The following is an 18,956-nucleotide window of genomic DNA, read 5'->3' as shown; positions in this document are numbered from 1 at the left end:
CCACTTAAATCATTCAATTTTATAAATATTTCTAAAATAAAATTAAATTTATAATATTATTAAAATAAACTAACTGTAACTACTTTTTTTTATTAGTTTTGATAAACTGGTGTTTGTTTTTTTAATTTATAAAACGAAAGTAGTGTTACATAAAGGACCAAATTTTATTAATTTATAACCAAACATAGTCAAGCTTCATTTAATATCCATTTTTTCTTTAATAATTAATACTAGTAGGTTTCTTTAAGAGCATTTAAGATTATGAGTCATAACATCTTTTCTTTAATGAATCTTCATTATTTAAAATAAAAGGTGAGACAAAAAATATAATTTTAAGGTGAAATATTTATTGGTGTCATAAAGATAAGAATTAAGAAATTAATGATAATATATATGATTACATATCATATGAGATAAAGATATTTTACATGAGAGTGAGTGAATTAAATGTGGACCATATAATCAAACATGAATGATCAAAATTTAATCCTTTAAATTTTATATAAGATATTTCTTTTCATAAAATATCTACTCAAAATATTTTTTTATATATATAATTTTTAAAAATATTAACATATCACCACTAATTACGTTTATCACAAGATTATTTTAGCTTAAGTAGAAGTGTTAGAGATAGAATTTAATTACCTTTAAGTCTATATAAGAAACAAATTAATGTACCTAAACAGGGATTTCAATGCACACCTCTACTTAATTTTTAATAAAAAAAATTCTATTATTGTTCCTTTAAAGAGTGAAGTTTCGTGCGCTTCAATTTAAACCTTCTCCGGCCTGCACTACTAAACATAAAACCAGGTTCATTTGGGGGTGAATAATGGCAAAGAAAGTGACTATAGTTTCACATTGTTTCTCTGCTTTTCTCCTGTTTTATTTATGTGGGACAGTAGTTTGTGTCAAGTACAATACTGGAGCTAGTGTTGTGCCAGGCAAATTGAATGTTCATCTCATTGCTCATTCCCATGACGATGTTGGTTGGCTCAAAACCGTTGACCAATACTATGTTGGGTCCAACAATAGTATTCAAGTTAGAGTCATATGATTTGTGCACGTTTTTTTTGGTGCAGCATATGTGTGTGTGTTTCATGGTTAATTGTTTTGTAGGGTGCATGTGTGGAGAATGTGCTGGACTCGGTGGTAGTGTCCCTTCAGCTTAACCAAAAGAGAAAGTTTGTGTTCGCTGAGATGGTATAAAATATAGGAGCTTAAAGTGTTTACAACTTTCAATTCATTCAGTTTGTGGAGTTTTAGTTACTACTATTTACTAACATAACCATGTTCGAATGATGTTAAAATGAATAATTCTATATGAAACCCATATATATATCTTATTTGATTGAATTATCACAATCTATGGCAGGCTTTTTTCCATAGATGGTGGGTGGAACAAACTCCACAGACACAGGTGCAAGTGAGAAAGCTTGTGGATGCTGGCCAGCTAGAATTTATGTACGTTGATTGTTAGTTACCTATGAATTGTGATATCTATCTATCTATAAAGTTGTATCAGTTGAGAAGTTTTAATTATGAGAATTATGCATCTTAGTCATTCAACTAAATGTAGTATTATAAAGTTAAGGATGTGAGTGTGATGTGTTTGTGTGGTGCAGAAATGGTGGTTGGTGCATGCATGACGAAGCCACGACTCACTACATAGACATGATTGATCAAACGACTCTTGGTCACCGCTTCATCAAAAACCAATTCAACAAGGTCCCTCGTGCAGGGTGGCAGATTGATCCCTTTGGACACTCTGCTGTTCAGGCTTACTTGCTTGGTGCTGAGGTTCCTCTCTTCACTTTCTGTCACTTCATTTCCCCCAACAATATATCTTGACACTAATCAACATCATATCATTTTTCTATGTCATGTCAATTTGCTTTTTCTTTTCTTTTTTATGAATTACACACCCCACGTTTGATATCATAATGATTGTAGTTAACAGACAACAACAAATGACTAATATGCTTTCATACTGTCTCTGCAGCTTGGTTTTGATTCTGTGCACTTCGCTAGGATTGATTATCAGGACAGAGCTAAGCGCAAAGTTGATAAGACTCTTGAAGTTGTGTGGCGAAGCTCCAAGACATTTGGCTCTTCAGCCCAGGTTAGGATTGTGATATCTTTAGTCATCAACAAAATTATTTTAATTTTTTAATTTACCTTTTGTGTCTTCTACAGATTTTTGCCAATGCTTTTCCTGTTCATTATAGTCCCCCAAGTGGTTTTCATTTTGAAATCAATGATGACTTTGTTCCCGTACAGGTTGTTACATTTTACTGCTAAAACCTGAACATTGCAAATTTGTTTGGTTAAAGCACATTGCTAATTTCATGTAACAATTAACGACTGCAGGATGATCCCCTTCTATTTGATTACAATGTTGAACAGCGAGTCAAGGACTTCATTGCTGCTGCTATTACACAAGTAAGCTCATTCACTCCAACATCTTTTGCTATAACAGTGCAGTTTTCTTAGAAAAACAAGATGTGCATATATATAAATTGTGTGCATCTATGATAGGCAAATGTGACTAGGACGAACCATATTATGTGGACAATGGGCGATGATTTCCAGTACCAAAATGCAGAGAGTTGGTTCAAACAAATGGATAAACTAATTCACTATGTTAATAAGGTTTGCGACTGTGTTTATGATGCATACAGAACAATCCATTTTTTTAAATTGTTTTATATCATGATTAGGCCATAAATACATGTTTTGTGTGCGTTTTAATCTTGTCAGGATGGCAGAGTGAATGCTTTATATTCTACTCCATCTATTTATACCGATGCAAAAAATGCTGCAAATCAACCATGGCCCCTGAAAACTGATGATTACTTCCCGTATGGATATGTTAAATTTGTTTTGCTAATTTGAAGTAGCTTATACTCTGATTTTATGCACAAGCACAAGATTGATTTTTGATGATTAATGATGGCTTTTATCATAGGTATGCGGATGGACCAAATGCTTATTGGACAGGCTATTTCACTAGTCGGCCAGCGTTTAAGCGATATGTTAGGATCCTTAGTGGATACTATTTGGTATGATTAACATTGGCTTCACATTCCTCAGATTTTCTAATCAAAATGAAATTGTGTGGATTAAATATATATCTTGTTTGCTTCTCTTCAACAAACCTGAAACCTTCTTTAAATGGTAATATTATATATAGGCAGCACGACAACTTGAATTTTTTGCTGGAAAGAAATCCACTGTAGGCCACACTATAGACCTTGGAGATGCTCTCGGCGTTGCACAGCATCATGATGCTGTCTCTGGCACTGCCAAGCAACACACAACTAATGACTATGCAAAACGACTTGCTATTGGAGCCTCAAGGGTCAGGGATTTAAATTTAACTTTTGATAATGTATTTTTGTCTCCCATATATATATATATATATTGGTATTTGTATGTAAGGACAATTTTCTAAATGCAATGAATGATTTCTTGTAGGCTGAAGCTGTTGTTAGTTCTTCTTTGTATTGTCTTACTAGCAAGAAACTAGGGGTTCAATGCTCAGCACCTACATCGGCATTTTCCCAGGTACTATTTGTAAGAGAAAATTAATATTCCCGTATATCTCTATTCTTAATTGATTGCTTTAAACATTTAATTAGGTTATGGTCTTATTGGAGCCACGGACATAACTTTAGGGCCTTTGTTTCCCATCTTATGTAAACCATGTCTTTGTAGATTGTGGATTTTAATCCTCCTATTTTTTTTTTTCATTTTTTCCTTTATTATTTGATTTTGACAGTGTCAATTACTCAATATCAGTTACTGCCCACCAACAGAAGACGGTATTCCACAAGCGAAGAGTTTGGTATGTTACCATATTTTGTTTAGAAAATTTTGATAATTTTTTACGTATCACGTGCTAATGATTGCTCCCAGGTATTAGTGGTGTATAACCCACTTGGATGGAATCGCAGTGACATTGTTAGAATACCAGTGAGTATCTATTTGCTTGTGGCATCATAAAATAAGTCAAATGCTATCCCAAGTCATAACTTATTGGAGTTCCTTCTAATTTTAGCATCTTTAAGTGGCATAAATTGTTACATATTATGACTCACTTTACAATATTTTCCACTTTGCTCCAATAATACACTTTGATATTTTTATTTTTTCATTGAATTGACTGTTTGCATTAGGTTAATGACGCAAATCTTGTTGTAAAAGATTCATTGGGAAATAACATTGAAACACAATATATAGAAGTGGATAATGTTACAGCAAATTTAAGAGAATTCTATGTCAAAGTTTATGTGGGAGTGTCACCCCAACAAGCCCCAAAGTACTGGCTTCTATTTCAGGCTTCTGTACCTCCACTTGGATGGAGTACGTATTTCATTTCTAAAACAGCAAAAAAAGGTAATGTACCCTTTTCTCCTTCGTTTTCTAAGCCCAGTTAGAAATGCTACTCAACACACATACTTGATTACCATAAACTAATTGATTTTACAAATTTTCTTTTCTTTCTTTTTTTACAAAGTTTCTAAACAAAAATTAATTTACTTTAAACTTAATTAAATTCAATTTTTTAATATCAAGATTATGTAAAGTCAAGTTTGAAAATATTCACAGAAACACGCCACAAGTTTTATCATGGTACCAATTCCCATATCTCATTAATTAGTTTTCAGCATTTTTCATATGCTTTACCTGTGTTTCAATTTAATTAGGCAAAAACAGGATTGGATTTCTCTCATACCAAAGCAGTCAAAACAAAGATACCATTGAAGTAGGTCCGGGAAATTTAAAGCTGTCATTTTCTTCAGAGTCTGGACAACTCATACGGATGCATAATTCCAAAACTGGAGTAAGTACTTTTGAAAGCTCATTGGCACAGAATAATATGTTTGCAGTTAGTTTTAATTGAATATATAAATATGATTATGTGATACGAATAGGTCACCAATTATGAAGTAGCGTGCATCATAGATGAGGGCTACACAAGTTCTGTTTGACATAACCAAAATAACACATCAGGAAAGCCAATTTTCAGGCATCAATGAAACACTATAATCAAACAACAATTTTTCATATTCTGTAGGCAGACGTTACAGCTAAGTAAGCTTAGAATTATACATGTTGGGTTGAGTTCATCATATATTCTGTTGAACTCATATGCATTGAATCATGTTCAATTGCAATTTACAAAGGAAACCACATATTTCAAAAGTTACTTACGCATGGCAAAAGGAATATTGGTTTCATATCAAGATAATTTTGAAGGGTGTGGTGAAGAATTTTCATGACTTTTCAAATATTTTCCAGGTAGCTGTACCAATTCAGCAAAGCTATCTCTGGTATAGTTCCAGTCAAGGTGAAGGTCAGGTATGTGATTTTGTTTTCTACACAACACTTATTCTAGTAACAAATAAATATAGTACAGAGTATGTTGCAATATCAGATTTGTTATCTCTCCAGGATTCTGGTGCATATATATTTCGGCCTCATACCCCTCCAAATATTGTTTCAAGATCAGTAAGTTTCTTCCTCTAATCGGTTAACTCAGCAATATTTCAATGTTTTATTTATGGTAGTTTCATATGTATGAAATATGAACTTTGACATGGACATAAAATACAACCTGGATGAACTCATGTCCCAAACAACTTGAAAGGGGGAACTTACTTCATACCTTTATATTGTGTCTCCATAGATGCATTTTGATTTATTTGATGTAATACAGGTGCCCTTCAAGATAATCCGCGGACCATTAGTTGATGAGGTTCATCAGGAGTTTAGTTCTTGGATTTACCAGGTAAGCAAAACCTATATATTCTTAGTTGCAATATATTTATGGATTTCCTGACACGATATCATGAGTGTTGCATGACTGTGTTTAGAGGAGGTAAACGTGAAACTTATTTCTTGAGGTATGGTAAATGGTAATGTGATACAAACAAGCAACTAAATATTGAAAATGAATTGGATGTGTACCAGAGGAGAAAGCAGAGAGGCATATAACATTCTCTAGGATCTCGCTAGATCATCTAGTCTTTACTTTTCACTACAAAGATTAGAATAAGGAGTTTGAAATTCAAGATAAGCACGTAAAGAACATTGTAGTGGCCCGGTCGGGGGGGAGGGGGGTTAAAGTTGAAACCCTTCCCTTTATAATGGGGTACTCATGAATTACCTTCATGGTTTTGTTTAATCCGTGAGTAACTTATTGGTTTATTGTTTGTTTATTTTTAGGTTACTAGGGTCTATAAAGACAAAGAGCATGCAGAGATTGAATACACTGTAAGTCACATTGTCTAGCCTTGTGGAAGACCACTTTTTTTTTGGAGGTGTAGCTGCTAAATAAAATACGGTGTCCGTTAATTGGCCTAATATGGATTGTGAAGTTATGAAAAGAAGTATAACAAATGAGGTTCTGACACATTTATTTTTTGAAGATTGGTCCAATTCCTATAGAGGATGGAATTGGAAAAGAGGTGATCACCCAAATGACAGCAAATATGGTTACAGACAAAGAGTTCTATACTGACTCTAATGGAAGAGATTTTTTGAAACGGGTAAGTCTCTTCTACGATTTTTCTTCAGTTTATATTGAAGTCCTCCATGGGTTAAAAAAAATGCAAAATTAAATTTCATAAAAAAAAACTTATGCAGGTTCGAGATCATAGGGATGATTGGCCACTTCAAGTTCATGAACCAGTAGCAGGCAACTATTATCCAGTAAACTTCTTTACTCAATTAATTTCTTCGGGAATTTTGGTTTTTTGCTTCTAATAACCAATATCCAATTGAAGAAAAGAAGAGCAATTAACTTATACTTTTCTTTACCATCCAAAACTGGGTAACGAATCATTATAATTAGAGAGAGAGAGGATGCATGTTAATTATCGGTTGTTGAATTAAGAAAATGATTTTTGCTTGATCTAAAACACTTCTAACTTATTTTCTCCCATTCAGCTCAATCTTGGAATTTATGTTAAGGATAAGAAATCTGAATTGTCGGTCTTAGTTGATCGGGCCACTGGAGGAGGCAGTATCAAAGATGGTCAGGTGGAACTTATGCTTCATAGGTACAAATTTAAACTGCATGATATTTTTATATTGCATACAAACTACTAATTGCTGATTTTTACTACTCCAGGCGCATGCTCTTTGATGATGGCAGAGGAGTAGACGAACGTCTTGATGAACTAGTGTGCCAAAATGATAGATGTCAAGGACTAACAGTATGACCACGCTCAAATTAGTTTATGTTCAAGCGTATATATTAAATAATTGATTGAATGAAAATTTCAGTTTTATGTTTTTTGGCTAAAGACATGAATTGAAACACTCCATTCCTCTGGCTGGCGCAGAAAAACTAGAAATGAACTACAGTTTTCCGTATGTATATGTTTGTGTGCTGATCAGAATGAGAAAATAGAGTGAATATAAATATAAATCAATTGTGAAATTTCAGAATCTGACATCCAGTATAGTTCAATTTCCACTACAAGAACTTCTGCTTTTAAGTGCATGTTAGATAAAATACTATATCTAGGGAAGCCTTATTCAAACTTACTATGCTCCACATATATAGTGTATGGAATTCCTATCCTCTTTCTGTAATATCTTGTTCTTTGTATCAGGTAAGAGGAAATTATTATGTGGGCATCCACAAACTTGGAGCTGGTTCACACTGGCGCCGTACAACTGGTCAGGAAGTTTATTCACCACTATTATTGGCTTTTGCACATGAGGTATTACTTAACTGTAGTCTAGTTACTTCATGGATTAGTCTTATCCATATTACATATTCTAAGATATCTATTGATCAGGACTTAGGAAACTGGAAGGCCTTTCATGTGACCAGAGGAACTGTCATTGATCCTAATTACAACTTACCTCCCAATGTTGCTCTGATAACTCTTGAGGTAGACTTAATTGCAGCACTACTTGCTATAGCATAGCCTATCTTTCTTTCTGTCTAACTTTGGTAGTTTCGCAGGTGTTGGATAATGGAATGGTGCTTCTCCGTTTGGCACATCTATATGAGGTATAAATGTATAATATTATAATAACAAATATCATTATCCTGTACATATATTGTTTTGTATTTACTCTGCTGTTGTGGCTATTTGTTCTTGAAGGAAAATGTTACATGAACACCAATGTGCTACGATATACCTAGAGAGGTATAGAGATAGAAGAGAGAAATATATTCGTGTAGATATGATGAGTGATATGATATGATAAAAAAAAAATAATGAGAAATGAAGCGTGTCAATTAGGTGTACATATTTATACCTACAGGTGCCCATTTATCTTTACATTTCATCTGCAAGCAATCTACTTATCAATTTCTTTCATGTTTTCAATGTGATTAGGCTGGTGAAGATGCTCAGCTTTCAACTTTGACCAAAGTTGAATTGAAGAAAATGTTTGCCACAAAAATGGTACATGAGGCTCTGTCTTTCTATACTAAACAAATAAATAAACATTTGCATTTTGATCAAGTTTTTATATTTGAAGCTCAAACTTCCTTAGACAAGCATAATCTACATATTGTTTGACGTTTTACTGTCCGTGTGAATAGTTATGGATGATTGGTTGCTTATTATGCAGATAAGGGGATTGATTGAGGTTAGTTTATCAGCAAATCAAGAGAAGGAAAAAATGAAGAAGAAAACATGGAACGTTGCAGGGGACAAGGGACAAGGGTCTAAATCAGTTAGGGGTGGCCCTGTCAGCCATATTAATCTCGTAGTTGAGCTTGGTCCCATGGAAATACGTTCTTTCCTGTTGAAATTCTAAAAAATACAATAGCCCATTTGAAGATTTCGTAATAAGAAATCAAGTAATCTAGCATGTGTCTCTTTTAATTGCAATATTCCATATCTTACTGTAGAATCATGTTAGACAGTTAATTATGCAAAGTGTCCCTTAATATCAATCGCATTACACACGCATAATTCAAATAAAACAACTCCTCTATGGCCGGTTGTAGACTTGTAGCCATAGATGAAATGAACACATGAGATAAAGCTTTTGAAAATGGTAAACCCATGCAGATGCCTTGTGATTCGGTTCCATTGCTCAAACCATGTGTCTTGTTGCTTAAGCTTTTATTTTCCGTCCCCCTTGCAAACACCACGGTTCCTGTTGGAAAGAAAATATAAAAGTTAATTAAGTTCTTAGCGTCTCAACTTTTTTAAATTTCAATTTTTAGTCTCTTAAAATTGCTTATTTAATTTTTAGTCTTTCATTAATTTTCTGTCAACAATTTTAATTCTTTTAAAAAATATATATTTTTAGTCCTTTATTTATTTTTATTGTTTAAAATTAATCTTTGTTATACTAATTTTTAGTCTTTTGTTTATTTTATATTTAGAATTATTTTTGAGAAAAATAAATAAATAAAAGACTAAAAATAAGTAAAAAGTTTTAAAAAAAAAAATGATGATGAAAAGTTAATGAATGACTAAAAATTCAAAAATATTTTGAAGGATAAAAAAGTTAAAGAAGTAAAATCTAAATTAACCCAAATATAAAAGTGGAAAAGCTAAAGAGGAGAAAGGTGCCTTTGAATTTAGAAACTCGACCGGCAATGGCGGTTACGTACTGAACATTTGCCGTACCCTTCTTCAACCCTCTCTGTTTTTCTTTTTTCTAACAACAAAAGCAATTCCTCCAGCTCGGATAAACACATGTGGAGCATTAATAGCAATATTTTTAACTGGCAACATGACCTTCTTGTATTCATGTTTGTTTTGGTCTTTAATGATATGATATACTAAGGATTTATATATATATATATATATGTTTTCAATTCCGTGAATCTAATCTAGGAATGAAATAAACCACCACAAATATGCTTTGCTACGGTGTGGCCTATAAATAAGACTCTTTATCAGGAGGCCATTACTCATCATCAAAATTAAGAAGAAAAGAGATGATTCAGCAGAGGCAAAGCAACAACGTGCATGTGGTTGTTCTGCATTACCCAGTACAAGGGCACATAAACCCTCTTGTTCAATTTGCAAAGAGGTTAGCCTCAAAAGGTATAAAGGCCACAGTTGCCACCGCCCATTACACTGCCAACTCCATTACCGCACCAAACATCAGCGTGGAACCAATCTCCGACGGCTTCAACGAAGCCGGCATTGCCCAAACCAATAACAAAGTTGAACTCTTCCTCACCTCGTTCAGAACAAACGGTTCAAGAACCTTGTCCCAACTCATACAGTATGGTTTGATTGAGCTCCCTGTGAACGTGGAAGATCTGCCCCTGCGTGTTCCTGGCCTTCCTCCGTTGGATTTCTGGGCACTCCCAATTCTCTTGAGGTTCCCAGAGAGCTATCCTGCTTACATGGCAATGAAATTGAGTCAATTCTCTGACTTGCCCAAAGCTCATTGGGTGTTTGTAAACACCTTTGAAGCATTAGAAGCCGAGGTACCTACAAATTTAACTCATGTATATAATATATGCATTTTTATTTGATTCTGCATACATAGTTATACTATTAAATTAATCTTGATTATTTTGTATATATATCAAATGAATTTATTTATTGTTATTCATAACTTATTTCAACAAATTTTAAAATATGAAATAATTTTTTTATTTTTGTTTGTTTGAATTCCAATGGCTGAAAACTTTAAAAAACAGTGAATTAAACTACATTAAAAATTTATTGTTTTCAAATACAGGCAATGTTTGGAAAATATTATTAATAATACTTATAGTTTTTGAAATCAAAAGTAGTTTTTGATTGATTTTAATTATATCGCAAGATATTGATTGAATAAATTATTATAGAGTGAGATTTTGAAATTACTTAATTATAAATTTAATTAACAATATTACAGTAAAAAAATTAGACTAATGAATTGCTGGCTCACCAAGCCACTTGTTGTTTTGTGACCCATTGTGGCTTTAATTCCACCCTTGAAAGCCTTGTGTTCCTGTGGTGTGTTTGCCAGTGGACTGACCAATCGTCTAATGCCGTGTTTTTGGAGCAAGTATGGGAGGTGGGAGTCTGGCCAAAGGAGGATGAGAAAGGAATTGCGAGGAAGCAAGAGTTTGTCACAAGTTTGAAGGTTGCAATGGAGGGTGAAAGAAGCCAAGAGATTAGATGGGATGCTAATAAATGGAAAATGTTGGCTAGAGAAGCATTTGATGAAGGAGGCAGCTCTGATAATCATATCAATCATTTTGTGAATCATTTGATGAATATTAGGGATGTGCAAAAATTAGTTCAATAAAAAAAAATCAAATCAAATTAATTTTGAACTGCTTTAAGCAATTCAGTTATACATCTAGATACTCACACTGATTTTAAAATTGATTTAAAATTGAATTGATTAAACTGAATTAATTTTTAATCAACTTTAAATTAATTATAAGAGTCAAACCGGTTTCAAACTAATTTTAAATTATTTTTTGAACTATTTTTCAAATAAAAAATATTTAAATAAAAATCAATCCGGTTAATCAGACTTATCTTATAGAAACAATTCAGTTAATTAAATTGATTTTATAAAATAATATACTAACTTTTTCTTGAATTAGTTGAGAAAAAAAATCAATTCAATTTAGATTTGGTCACAGGTTGAATCTAAACCAATTTTTTTTTACATCCTAATGAAGGCATAGTCATATAAACTTTGAATAATTTGATGAATTCAATTAAGAATGGATTTTGAATGTATACTCATTCTCATATCATCCGTTATTCTCTGGTAGTGGGTGCATGTAGTCTGGGCTCATTTGTGTTCACTTTTTCAACATATGAAGAATTATGTAATTTTGTGCCTTCTTTTGTTAGTTTCATTCCTGTCAGCCAATAATACCTTTTTTTCTTCTAATTTATCATGTATTTCTAACAAGTTTTTTATTTGAAAATGTATCAGTTCATACATATGGCTGAGCATAATGAACGAACTTACGAACTTACTCATCCGTTTAACTTATAACAACTTTACAGTAAAACTAATAATAAAACTTACAGTAACCCATTTTATAAAATGGATAGCAGTAGCCTATTTTTTATCATAATATTCTTTATTTTATTTATTAAATACAATTAAGATTTTCTGTTTAACTTTTTTGGAAATACTTACCAATAAAGAAAATAAGAAGAAAAAATGAAAGAATTTTTTATTAGTTAAAATTAGTTTATGTATAAGTATAAGCTAATTTATAAAAACGAATACATAAGTCATTGGGTAACGATAATTAATGGCAAGAAATTATAACATATTTTAAATAAAGTAAAAAACGAATACATAATTCATTGGGTAACGATAATTAATAAATTATTAAATTACAGCCTGCAGAAAAGGTTAAAAAAAATAAGAAAGAAATAAATTTAAATATTAAGTTCTTACCGGTATTCGCGCGGGAATCTTTACGCGGAAGTTATAATCTGCCCCACTCGCACGCGTGACTTCTCTATTGGTGCGGTCCCTTCCCTCTCGCGCCCTCAAAAAATCCACACACTCCATTCCTTCAACAGTTCCAACTTCTCCTTTGAACAATGGCTTCTCAAAACCCTAATCAGAGAAATTCTCTGTATCCACAAGTAATCGATTCTAACCCCGATGCTCCGCCGCCACTCCTTAATCCCAATCGTTCATCCTCTTCGCAACCCAGCCTCTACCCTTCCGTTGACTACAACGACCTCGTCCAAAACCTATTCCCTGAGGATGCCACCGCCGCCGGATCCCCCTCCGCGCCACTGGAGGCCACCGAGGAGGCCCTCCTCCGGATCCCCGGCGCGATCCTCAACCTCATCGACAAGGACTACAGCGTCGAGCTCGCGTGCGGCGACTTCTCCGTGATCCGCCTCCGGCAGGGCGACAACGCCGTCGCCGTGTACGCGCGCGTCGCCGACGAGATCCAATGGCCGCTCGCGAAGGACGCCACCACCGTGAAAGTCGATGATTCGCACTACTTCTTCTCCTTCCGCGTCCCCAAGGGTTCCGATCCCGGCGAGGAGGAAGAAGATATGCTCAGCTACGGCTTAACGATCGCGTCGAAGGGGCAGGAGGGATTACTGAAGGAACTCGACGTGGTTTTGGAGAACTGCAGTTGTTTCTCCGTGCAGAGTGTTTCGGAGAATGTCAAGAAGAAAGGGGAGGCGCTGGATGGTTCCGTGGCGAGGGAGGTTTCGCCGAAGGATTTGGAGTCGGGGAAGAAGAAGGAGATGATGGAGGGGCGGTGCGCGGCGTATTGGACGACGTTGGCGCCCAATGTGGAGGATTACAGTGGAAAAACTGCGAAGATGATTGCTGCAGGGTCTGGACATGTGGTTAAGGGGATATTGTGGTGTGGGGATGTGACCGTGGACAGGTTGAAATGGGGGAATCAGGTTATGAAGAAGAGGATCGCTCCTGGCTCGCATGCTGAGGTTAGTCCTCAGACATTGAAGCGGATTAAAAGGTGGGTTATGAATCAATTTCAGAAATTGATTCAAATTATTGTTAAGATTTAAAATTTAAAATTTAATTTTTATGTATTAGTATTATTTTTAGGGTAGTTGTGCTAAAAGTGACTATACTATTTACCCGTAAAGTATTAGAAGTCACTAATGATCTCACTTTTAAAATAAGAGAAATGATAGCAATATTCTCTAATATATTCTTTTCAACTCACCCTATGTTATTAACTGAAATTTATTATAATTTTTATAGGTCTTACTTCTTATTTAATGATTTTTTTTAATTTTATAATTTTTAATAATTTTTAATCAATAAAAATATCCTAGAAAGAATGTCTTGCTAGCCCTCCTCTTAAAATAATTATTGCAAAAACCAAAATTTTTGAACTATGACTATATGACAATCTACAGTTTGGATGCTTATGTAAGAAAAGTCTTTACACTTTCAAATGTATTTTAATTAAATTCTAATTTCATCTACAGTTAGTGTAAAATTTTATTGCAGTATCATCTGCTTGCCGTGTTAATAAATTTAAGATTTCTTACTTTAACTACTTGGTTTTGTAATTAAATTTCAAATAGTATGGGAACATGTCTTTACCCCAAAAAAAAAACAGCATGGTAATATATGATGAGTTTAATTTTTATGTATTGTAAGTGTAATTTTTTTAAAGATATCAACCATTTAGAGATTATTGATGGTATAATTTTTTAGGTAATTATTATAAAAATTAATAAATTAATCATATGGCACTTTATGATTGGATTACGCCATGAGGTGAAAAACTTTTTAAACCATTAATCCATACATCATTTATTTACTCATGCGTGCTTCAAGAATACTGTTAAATGTTTTTACGCTAGCAGTGATAATTATCAGGGGCGTGCCTCTTGTGTCTTCAGGGGCAATATCGTCCTTAAAAAATTTGAAAATATTAATTAAACTAAATAAAATGTTTTTTTTTCTTTTACCCTAGCTCTGCCCGGTATATTACTATGTCATGTCTGGAATATTACTATCTCAGAGTAAGCTACTTTAAGTTGCTATAGCTATCTTTTTTATTTGATCAGTTCGAGCGATTATTTAATTGACAATTTGGACTTTTGGTTTGATATGTATCTCTTTTATAGGGTTAAGAGAGTTACTAAAATGACTGAGAAAGTAGCAAATGGTTTTCTCTCTGGGGTCGTGAAAGTGTCTGGATTTTTCACCAGTTCAGTGATAAACTCAAAAGCCGGAAAGAAATTTTTCAGCTTTCTACCGGGGGAAGTTCTGCTTGCATCGTTGGATGGATTCAGTATGTCAGTTATATTATTGCTGAATTGCTTGAGTTCCTAGTACTAACCAGTAGCCAAATATGAAATATCTTTCAGATATAAAGAAAGGAAGAAATAGATAACCCTCTGTCTTTAGACAAAGAAAAGAAAATGCGAGATCAATTAATTAACAAAGGAATAAAAAGAGAATAGATTTTACCTTCTTAAGAACTTTTTTTAAAAAAAAAATAGTTTGTTTTCTTCTTGGCTTCAGATGGACTCTTTATTCAGGGTGCAATTCTAGCACCTTCATTATGTTTAGTGAGAGGGGGTGTATTTAGTCCCACATTGCCTATTGATATGACTAAAATAGTGCTTATAAGGCTTGGTCAGTTCTCAGTAGGGTTTAATTTAAATTCAAATAATGGTTTAGTTTTATATTCGGAGTCCAAATTCAAAGAATAATCTGGCTCAATTATTCAAAGTAAATTTATGATGGTTTAGTATGATTTTCAGTAAAATTGAAAACATCCCATTGAGTTGACAATTTGACATGCTACACATATCCTGAAAAATATTCACATCTTTTAATCTCTGGCATTGTGAGATCTCAGATTAAAAATTGGCTTTTGGCTTTATGGCTACTTGATGCGTTGCATTTATTCCCATCATTACATAGCATTTTGATCAATATTTACATTGCATATTTTGCATTTAGGCCTTAGTCTTAGCTTGTTTTCATTTGGCTTTATGGCTACTGTATAAGGAATGAGACACAGTCCTATGAGTTCTTTGTCTGATTTGACAGTAGAGGATATGAACATATATATGGGTGCTTTATTGTGATATTATTCAATATATCAGTTTTTTTTATGTTCTGCCAGTGCTATCTCTAGTAGTATCTATTTTCATATCTAGGATGCTCTTCTAGATAGATAGAAATGTAATGCAATTAGTTTGGCAGTGCACACATTAGTAGAGATTTGTTTTAGATACAGACCATAGTCAGATTCTGTTAGATAACCCATAGTGGAATAGTTAGTTTTTTAGTTAGTTAGTGGCATTAGTTCGTCATGTTAGAAAGAAGGAGACTGGACCTGCAACTAATTAAGCCCATTAAGGATGGGTTTTGGTTATGAATTGTAGACCAGCAACTGCATATAAATAGGAATAACTGTAAACGGTTTAGGGAGACTTTTGTGATTGAGAAAGCAGTGTAAGGAGTGCTTTATATTCTATGGATTTTAATAATTCGGAAGTTGGGTGGGTTTGAAGAAAATTTAAGTACAGCCCCGATGTGCTTGGGTGTATTGTTAGAAATTGGATATGGGGATCACAGATGATGATGGTGTTGTATTTTTACATGGCTGATTCATGTGCATGTGCTCACTGCTCAGTCATTTCTTTTTCATTCGGATAAAGTTATCCTGCAATAGTAGTATCTTAACCTGATTGTGGAGATACATAAACTTAGTGAACTGTTTTGAGTTTGGTCTGAGACTGACAGTGAATTGTTGGATCAGCGTAACCCAGAAATTATGTAGTTTGATATGAATGGTGTTAATTGTCAAATTTAGTAACTCAAGATCATTTTCCTTGCATCTAATCAAACCTCCTAGATTCGTTCATGTAAATATTGCTAGGGCCCACTATCCTTGTCCATAATCAATTTTTAGTCATTTATCTTCACTTGACCAACAACTCTTATATGATAATCACCCAAACATTATATTTGGACTGTTAAGATTAGCCAAGCTTGATTTTGTTCATTCTTTATCATTTACCGAGCTAGTTATTGCTTGATAAGTTTGTCCTGGAAAAGTTTGAATTTTCAAACTTACATACCCTCTTATGTTTCAAACTTCTTGTAAATAGGTAAAGTGTGTGATGCTGTTGAAGTAGCTGGAAAAAATGTCATGTCAACATCATCAACTGTGACAACTGAGCTTGTCGATCACAGGTAAAGCTTGATATATGCATTATCTAGAGTGTAAAATACCTAGAGATTAGGGATTGAATCTGATGATAGTATAATATTTGCTTTTCCTAAACTAATGATGAAAAGTTCTTGCTCTCTTGCTTTACTGCTGTGATTAACTGATGATGTTATGGGAGCATATGCACACAAGTAATTTCGCACTGATCTGTAAAATACCCACTTCATATACTCAGAGTTCTAGATTTGCATGCTTAGAGTGGGAATTAAAAATTTATTTCATGTGTGATCACGAAGAATGCTGAGATCCTTGTACTCACGAGTATATAATATCCCAGTGATGTCATCCAAACTACAGACATAAGAACCAAAGTTACAATTATTAAATTGGAAGTATTTAATATCTTGGAAATCCTAAAGCATTCACTACTTCATTCTTTGAGGGATTAGGATTAGTAATGAATATATTTTTCATTTATTAACATTTGTTCTTAGGCCAAGTAAACTAAATTCTATTTTATTTGAATGATTTTGCTTACTATTGCCCTAAGGACAATGCTTTTGTTAGATGTCACGTTGACGATGAATTGGTAACATCGATTGTTAGTGTCACTTAAAAAACTATTCATTTTGATCCCTTAACCATTGCCTTTAGGAAACTGTATTTCATTTTCCATTCCGTGACATGCTTTGAGAATTTAGCGTAAAATATAGGACAAGTGGAAAGCTATCGTTCTTGTCTAACAGTTCAGAAGTGAATTTGACAATCTAAATACTGCAGATATGGAGAACAAGCAGCTGAAGCAACAAGTGAAGGGTTTAGTGCTGCTGGTCATGCTTTGGGTACTGCATGGGCTGCTTTTAAGATTAGGAAGGCTCTCAACCCTAAGAGTGTTCTTAAACCTACCTCCCTGGCCAAAGCTGGTGCTAAAGCTGCAGCTTCTGAATTTAAGGCTAAAAGTTCCAAGTAATTTATGTCAGCAGTTCTTAAATATAGGTTTTGTCCTTCCTACAATCAGAAACTGCTGCTTATGGCTTTTCATTACCCATTTTTTCTCCAAGAAAAGGCAGGGGAACATCAACGCATGATTTGTTGTTGTTCTTACCATGTGAGAACCCACCATGATTGGTCATGAGATCCACAAGTTATATTATATATATATATATATATATATATATATATATATATATATATATATATATATATATGTATTATCTTTCTTTAACGAGACCATATCTTGATATTGGAGAACATGATAGGATCTAAATCTGTGTGTATATATATGTGTGTGTGCCTGTGTGTAGCAACTGTATTTATTGCTTGGGCTGTAAGAACTTCACAAATTTATGGTGATGAATGTTGGAAATTAGAATCACTGTTAGTTCTGCTCTCCCATGAAGTGTGTTCTTTGTTGGCATCAGTTGTTTCCGAAGTGCGTTTGTAATCACATATCACTTTCACTCTTTATGGAACCAGTGTTGTTTGTGCCACTTTTAGGTACAGACAAATTTTGAATGTGTAGGTAGACAATTGGAAGTTTTGCAAAATCAGTGCTGGAACTATTTATTGTCACTTCAGTTAGTTATACATAATTTTTTTCAGATTTACTTTTGGATCAACTCAATTGATCATAGAATGCGATATACACATTAGATATTTTCCACCAAACTTATTTCTTTTTTAACACTTATTCTGATATTTTTTAGAATAGAGTTTTATCTCTTCACTTGCTACTCATTAGCTGCTCACTGGCTCTTTCCTAATACCGTCGGCTTAGTGAAAAATAAATAAAATTATCAGTTATGAGACATTTCAGCATCAAGTGGCAGGTCGGATAATATTAATTGTTAAACACTTTGTTCTACGGACTGACGGCTGAGATTGGGTCAACTACCTAACTTTGTCTTCTTTTCTGTGTAGTTAGATGCGGAAAAATGGTAGAAAATGAAAAGGTGAAAATGAAGCGTGATCAAATATCTTAATTTGCACTCTTTTGTGCACGATAAAGGGTGTAAAATGAAAAAAAAAAGTTATTTGGTTTAAAAATGAGTGAAGATGATCTGTAATCTGTTTTTAATAATCTTACATTATAATTAGTTATTTAAAGTTACATGTGTTATCATATTAATTAACATTTTCAAAATTTTCATCACCAAATTATGTTGATAAGGGGACCAAAAGTTAGATGTTATGATGTTGATCTTTTAAAAACTTTTGTTAAATTAGTCTTTAAAAAATTATAAATGTTATACAGATTCTTTTTTACTAAAGACTAAAAATATAACACAACGATCAATTTAATAATACAAAAGGATAATTTTGGTTATACAATATTCCTCTG

General features: G+C 33.5%; 3 protein-coding genes across 3 annotated transcripts; all 3 read left to right on the top strand.

Annotated features, from left to right (window-relative positions):
- The first annotated feature begins 719 nt into the window (after nt 1-719).
- On the top strand, nt 720-9,107 carry LOC100806041 (alpha-mannosidase). The gene is made up of 29 exons (XM_006573486.4): nt 720-1,045; nt 1,123-1,206; nt 1,379-1,467; nt 1,629-1,803; nt 2,006-2,125; nt 2,200-2,283; nt 2,374-2,445; nt 2,542-2,655; nt 2,764-2,864; nt 2,972-3,065; nt 3,197-3,364; nt 3,481-3,570; nt 3,785-3,850; nt 3,922-3,978; nt 4,182-4,401; nt 4,713-4,849; nt 5,308-5,367; nt 5,461-5,517; nt 5,726-5,797; nt 6,235-6,282; nt 6,438-6,557; nt 6,655-6,720; nt 6,958-7,070; nt 7,142-7,226; nt 7,629-7,739; nt 7,818-7,913; nt 7,988-8,035; nt 8,367-8,435; nt 8,605-9,107. Exons 1-29 carry the CDS (start codon nt 836-838, stop codon nt 8,791-8,793), a joined length of 3,015 nt encoding a protein of 1,004 aa, XP_006573549.1. The 5' UTR covers nt 720-835; the 3' UTR covers nt 8,794-9,107.
- Nucleotides 9,108-9,931: 824 nt separating this feature from the next.
- LOC100805508 (UDP-glycosyltransferase 74B1-like) lies at nt 9,932-11,244 on the top strand. Its single transcript, XM_041015019.1, has 2 exons — nt 9,932-10,432; nt 10,861-11,244. Exons 1-2 carry the CDS (start codon nt 9,932-9,934, stop codon nt 11,242-11,244), a joined length of 885 nt encoding a protein of 294 aa, XP_040870953.1.
- A 1,181-nt stretch (nt 11,245-12,425) lies between these two features.
- Nucleotides 12,426-18,010, top strand: LOC100804971 (protein EARLY-RESPONSIVE TO DEHYDRATION 7, chloroplastic). Its single transcript, XM_003516494.5, has 4 exons — nt 12,426-13,423; nt 14,553-14,719; nt 16,554-16,638; nt 17,396-18,010. The coding sequence occupies exons 1-4, from the start codon at nt 12,519-12,521 to the stop codon at nt 17,583-17,585; spliced, it is 1,347 nt and encodes a 448-aa protein (XP_003516542.1). The 5' UTR covers nt 12,426-12,518; the 3' UTR covers nt 17,586-18,010.
- Nucleotides 18,011-18,956: the final 946 nt, after the last annotated feature.

Source organism: Glycine max, chromosome 1 (assembly GCF_000004515.6).
Source record: "Glycine max cultivar Williams 82 chromosome 1, Glycine_max_v4.0, whole genome shotgun sequence".
Classification (NCBI taxonomy): Eukaryota; Viridiplantae; Streptophyta; class Magnoliopsida; order Fabales; family Fabaceae; genus Glycine; species Glycine max.
This window is presented reverse-complemented; position numbering and strand designations above follow the sequence as displayed.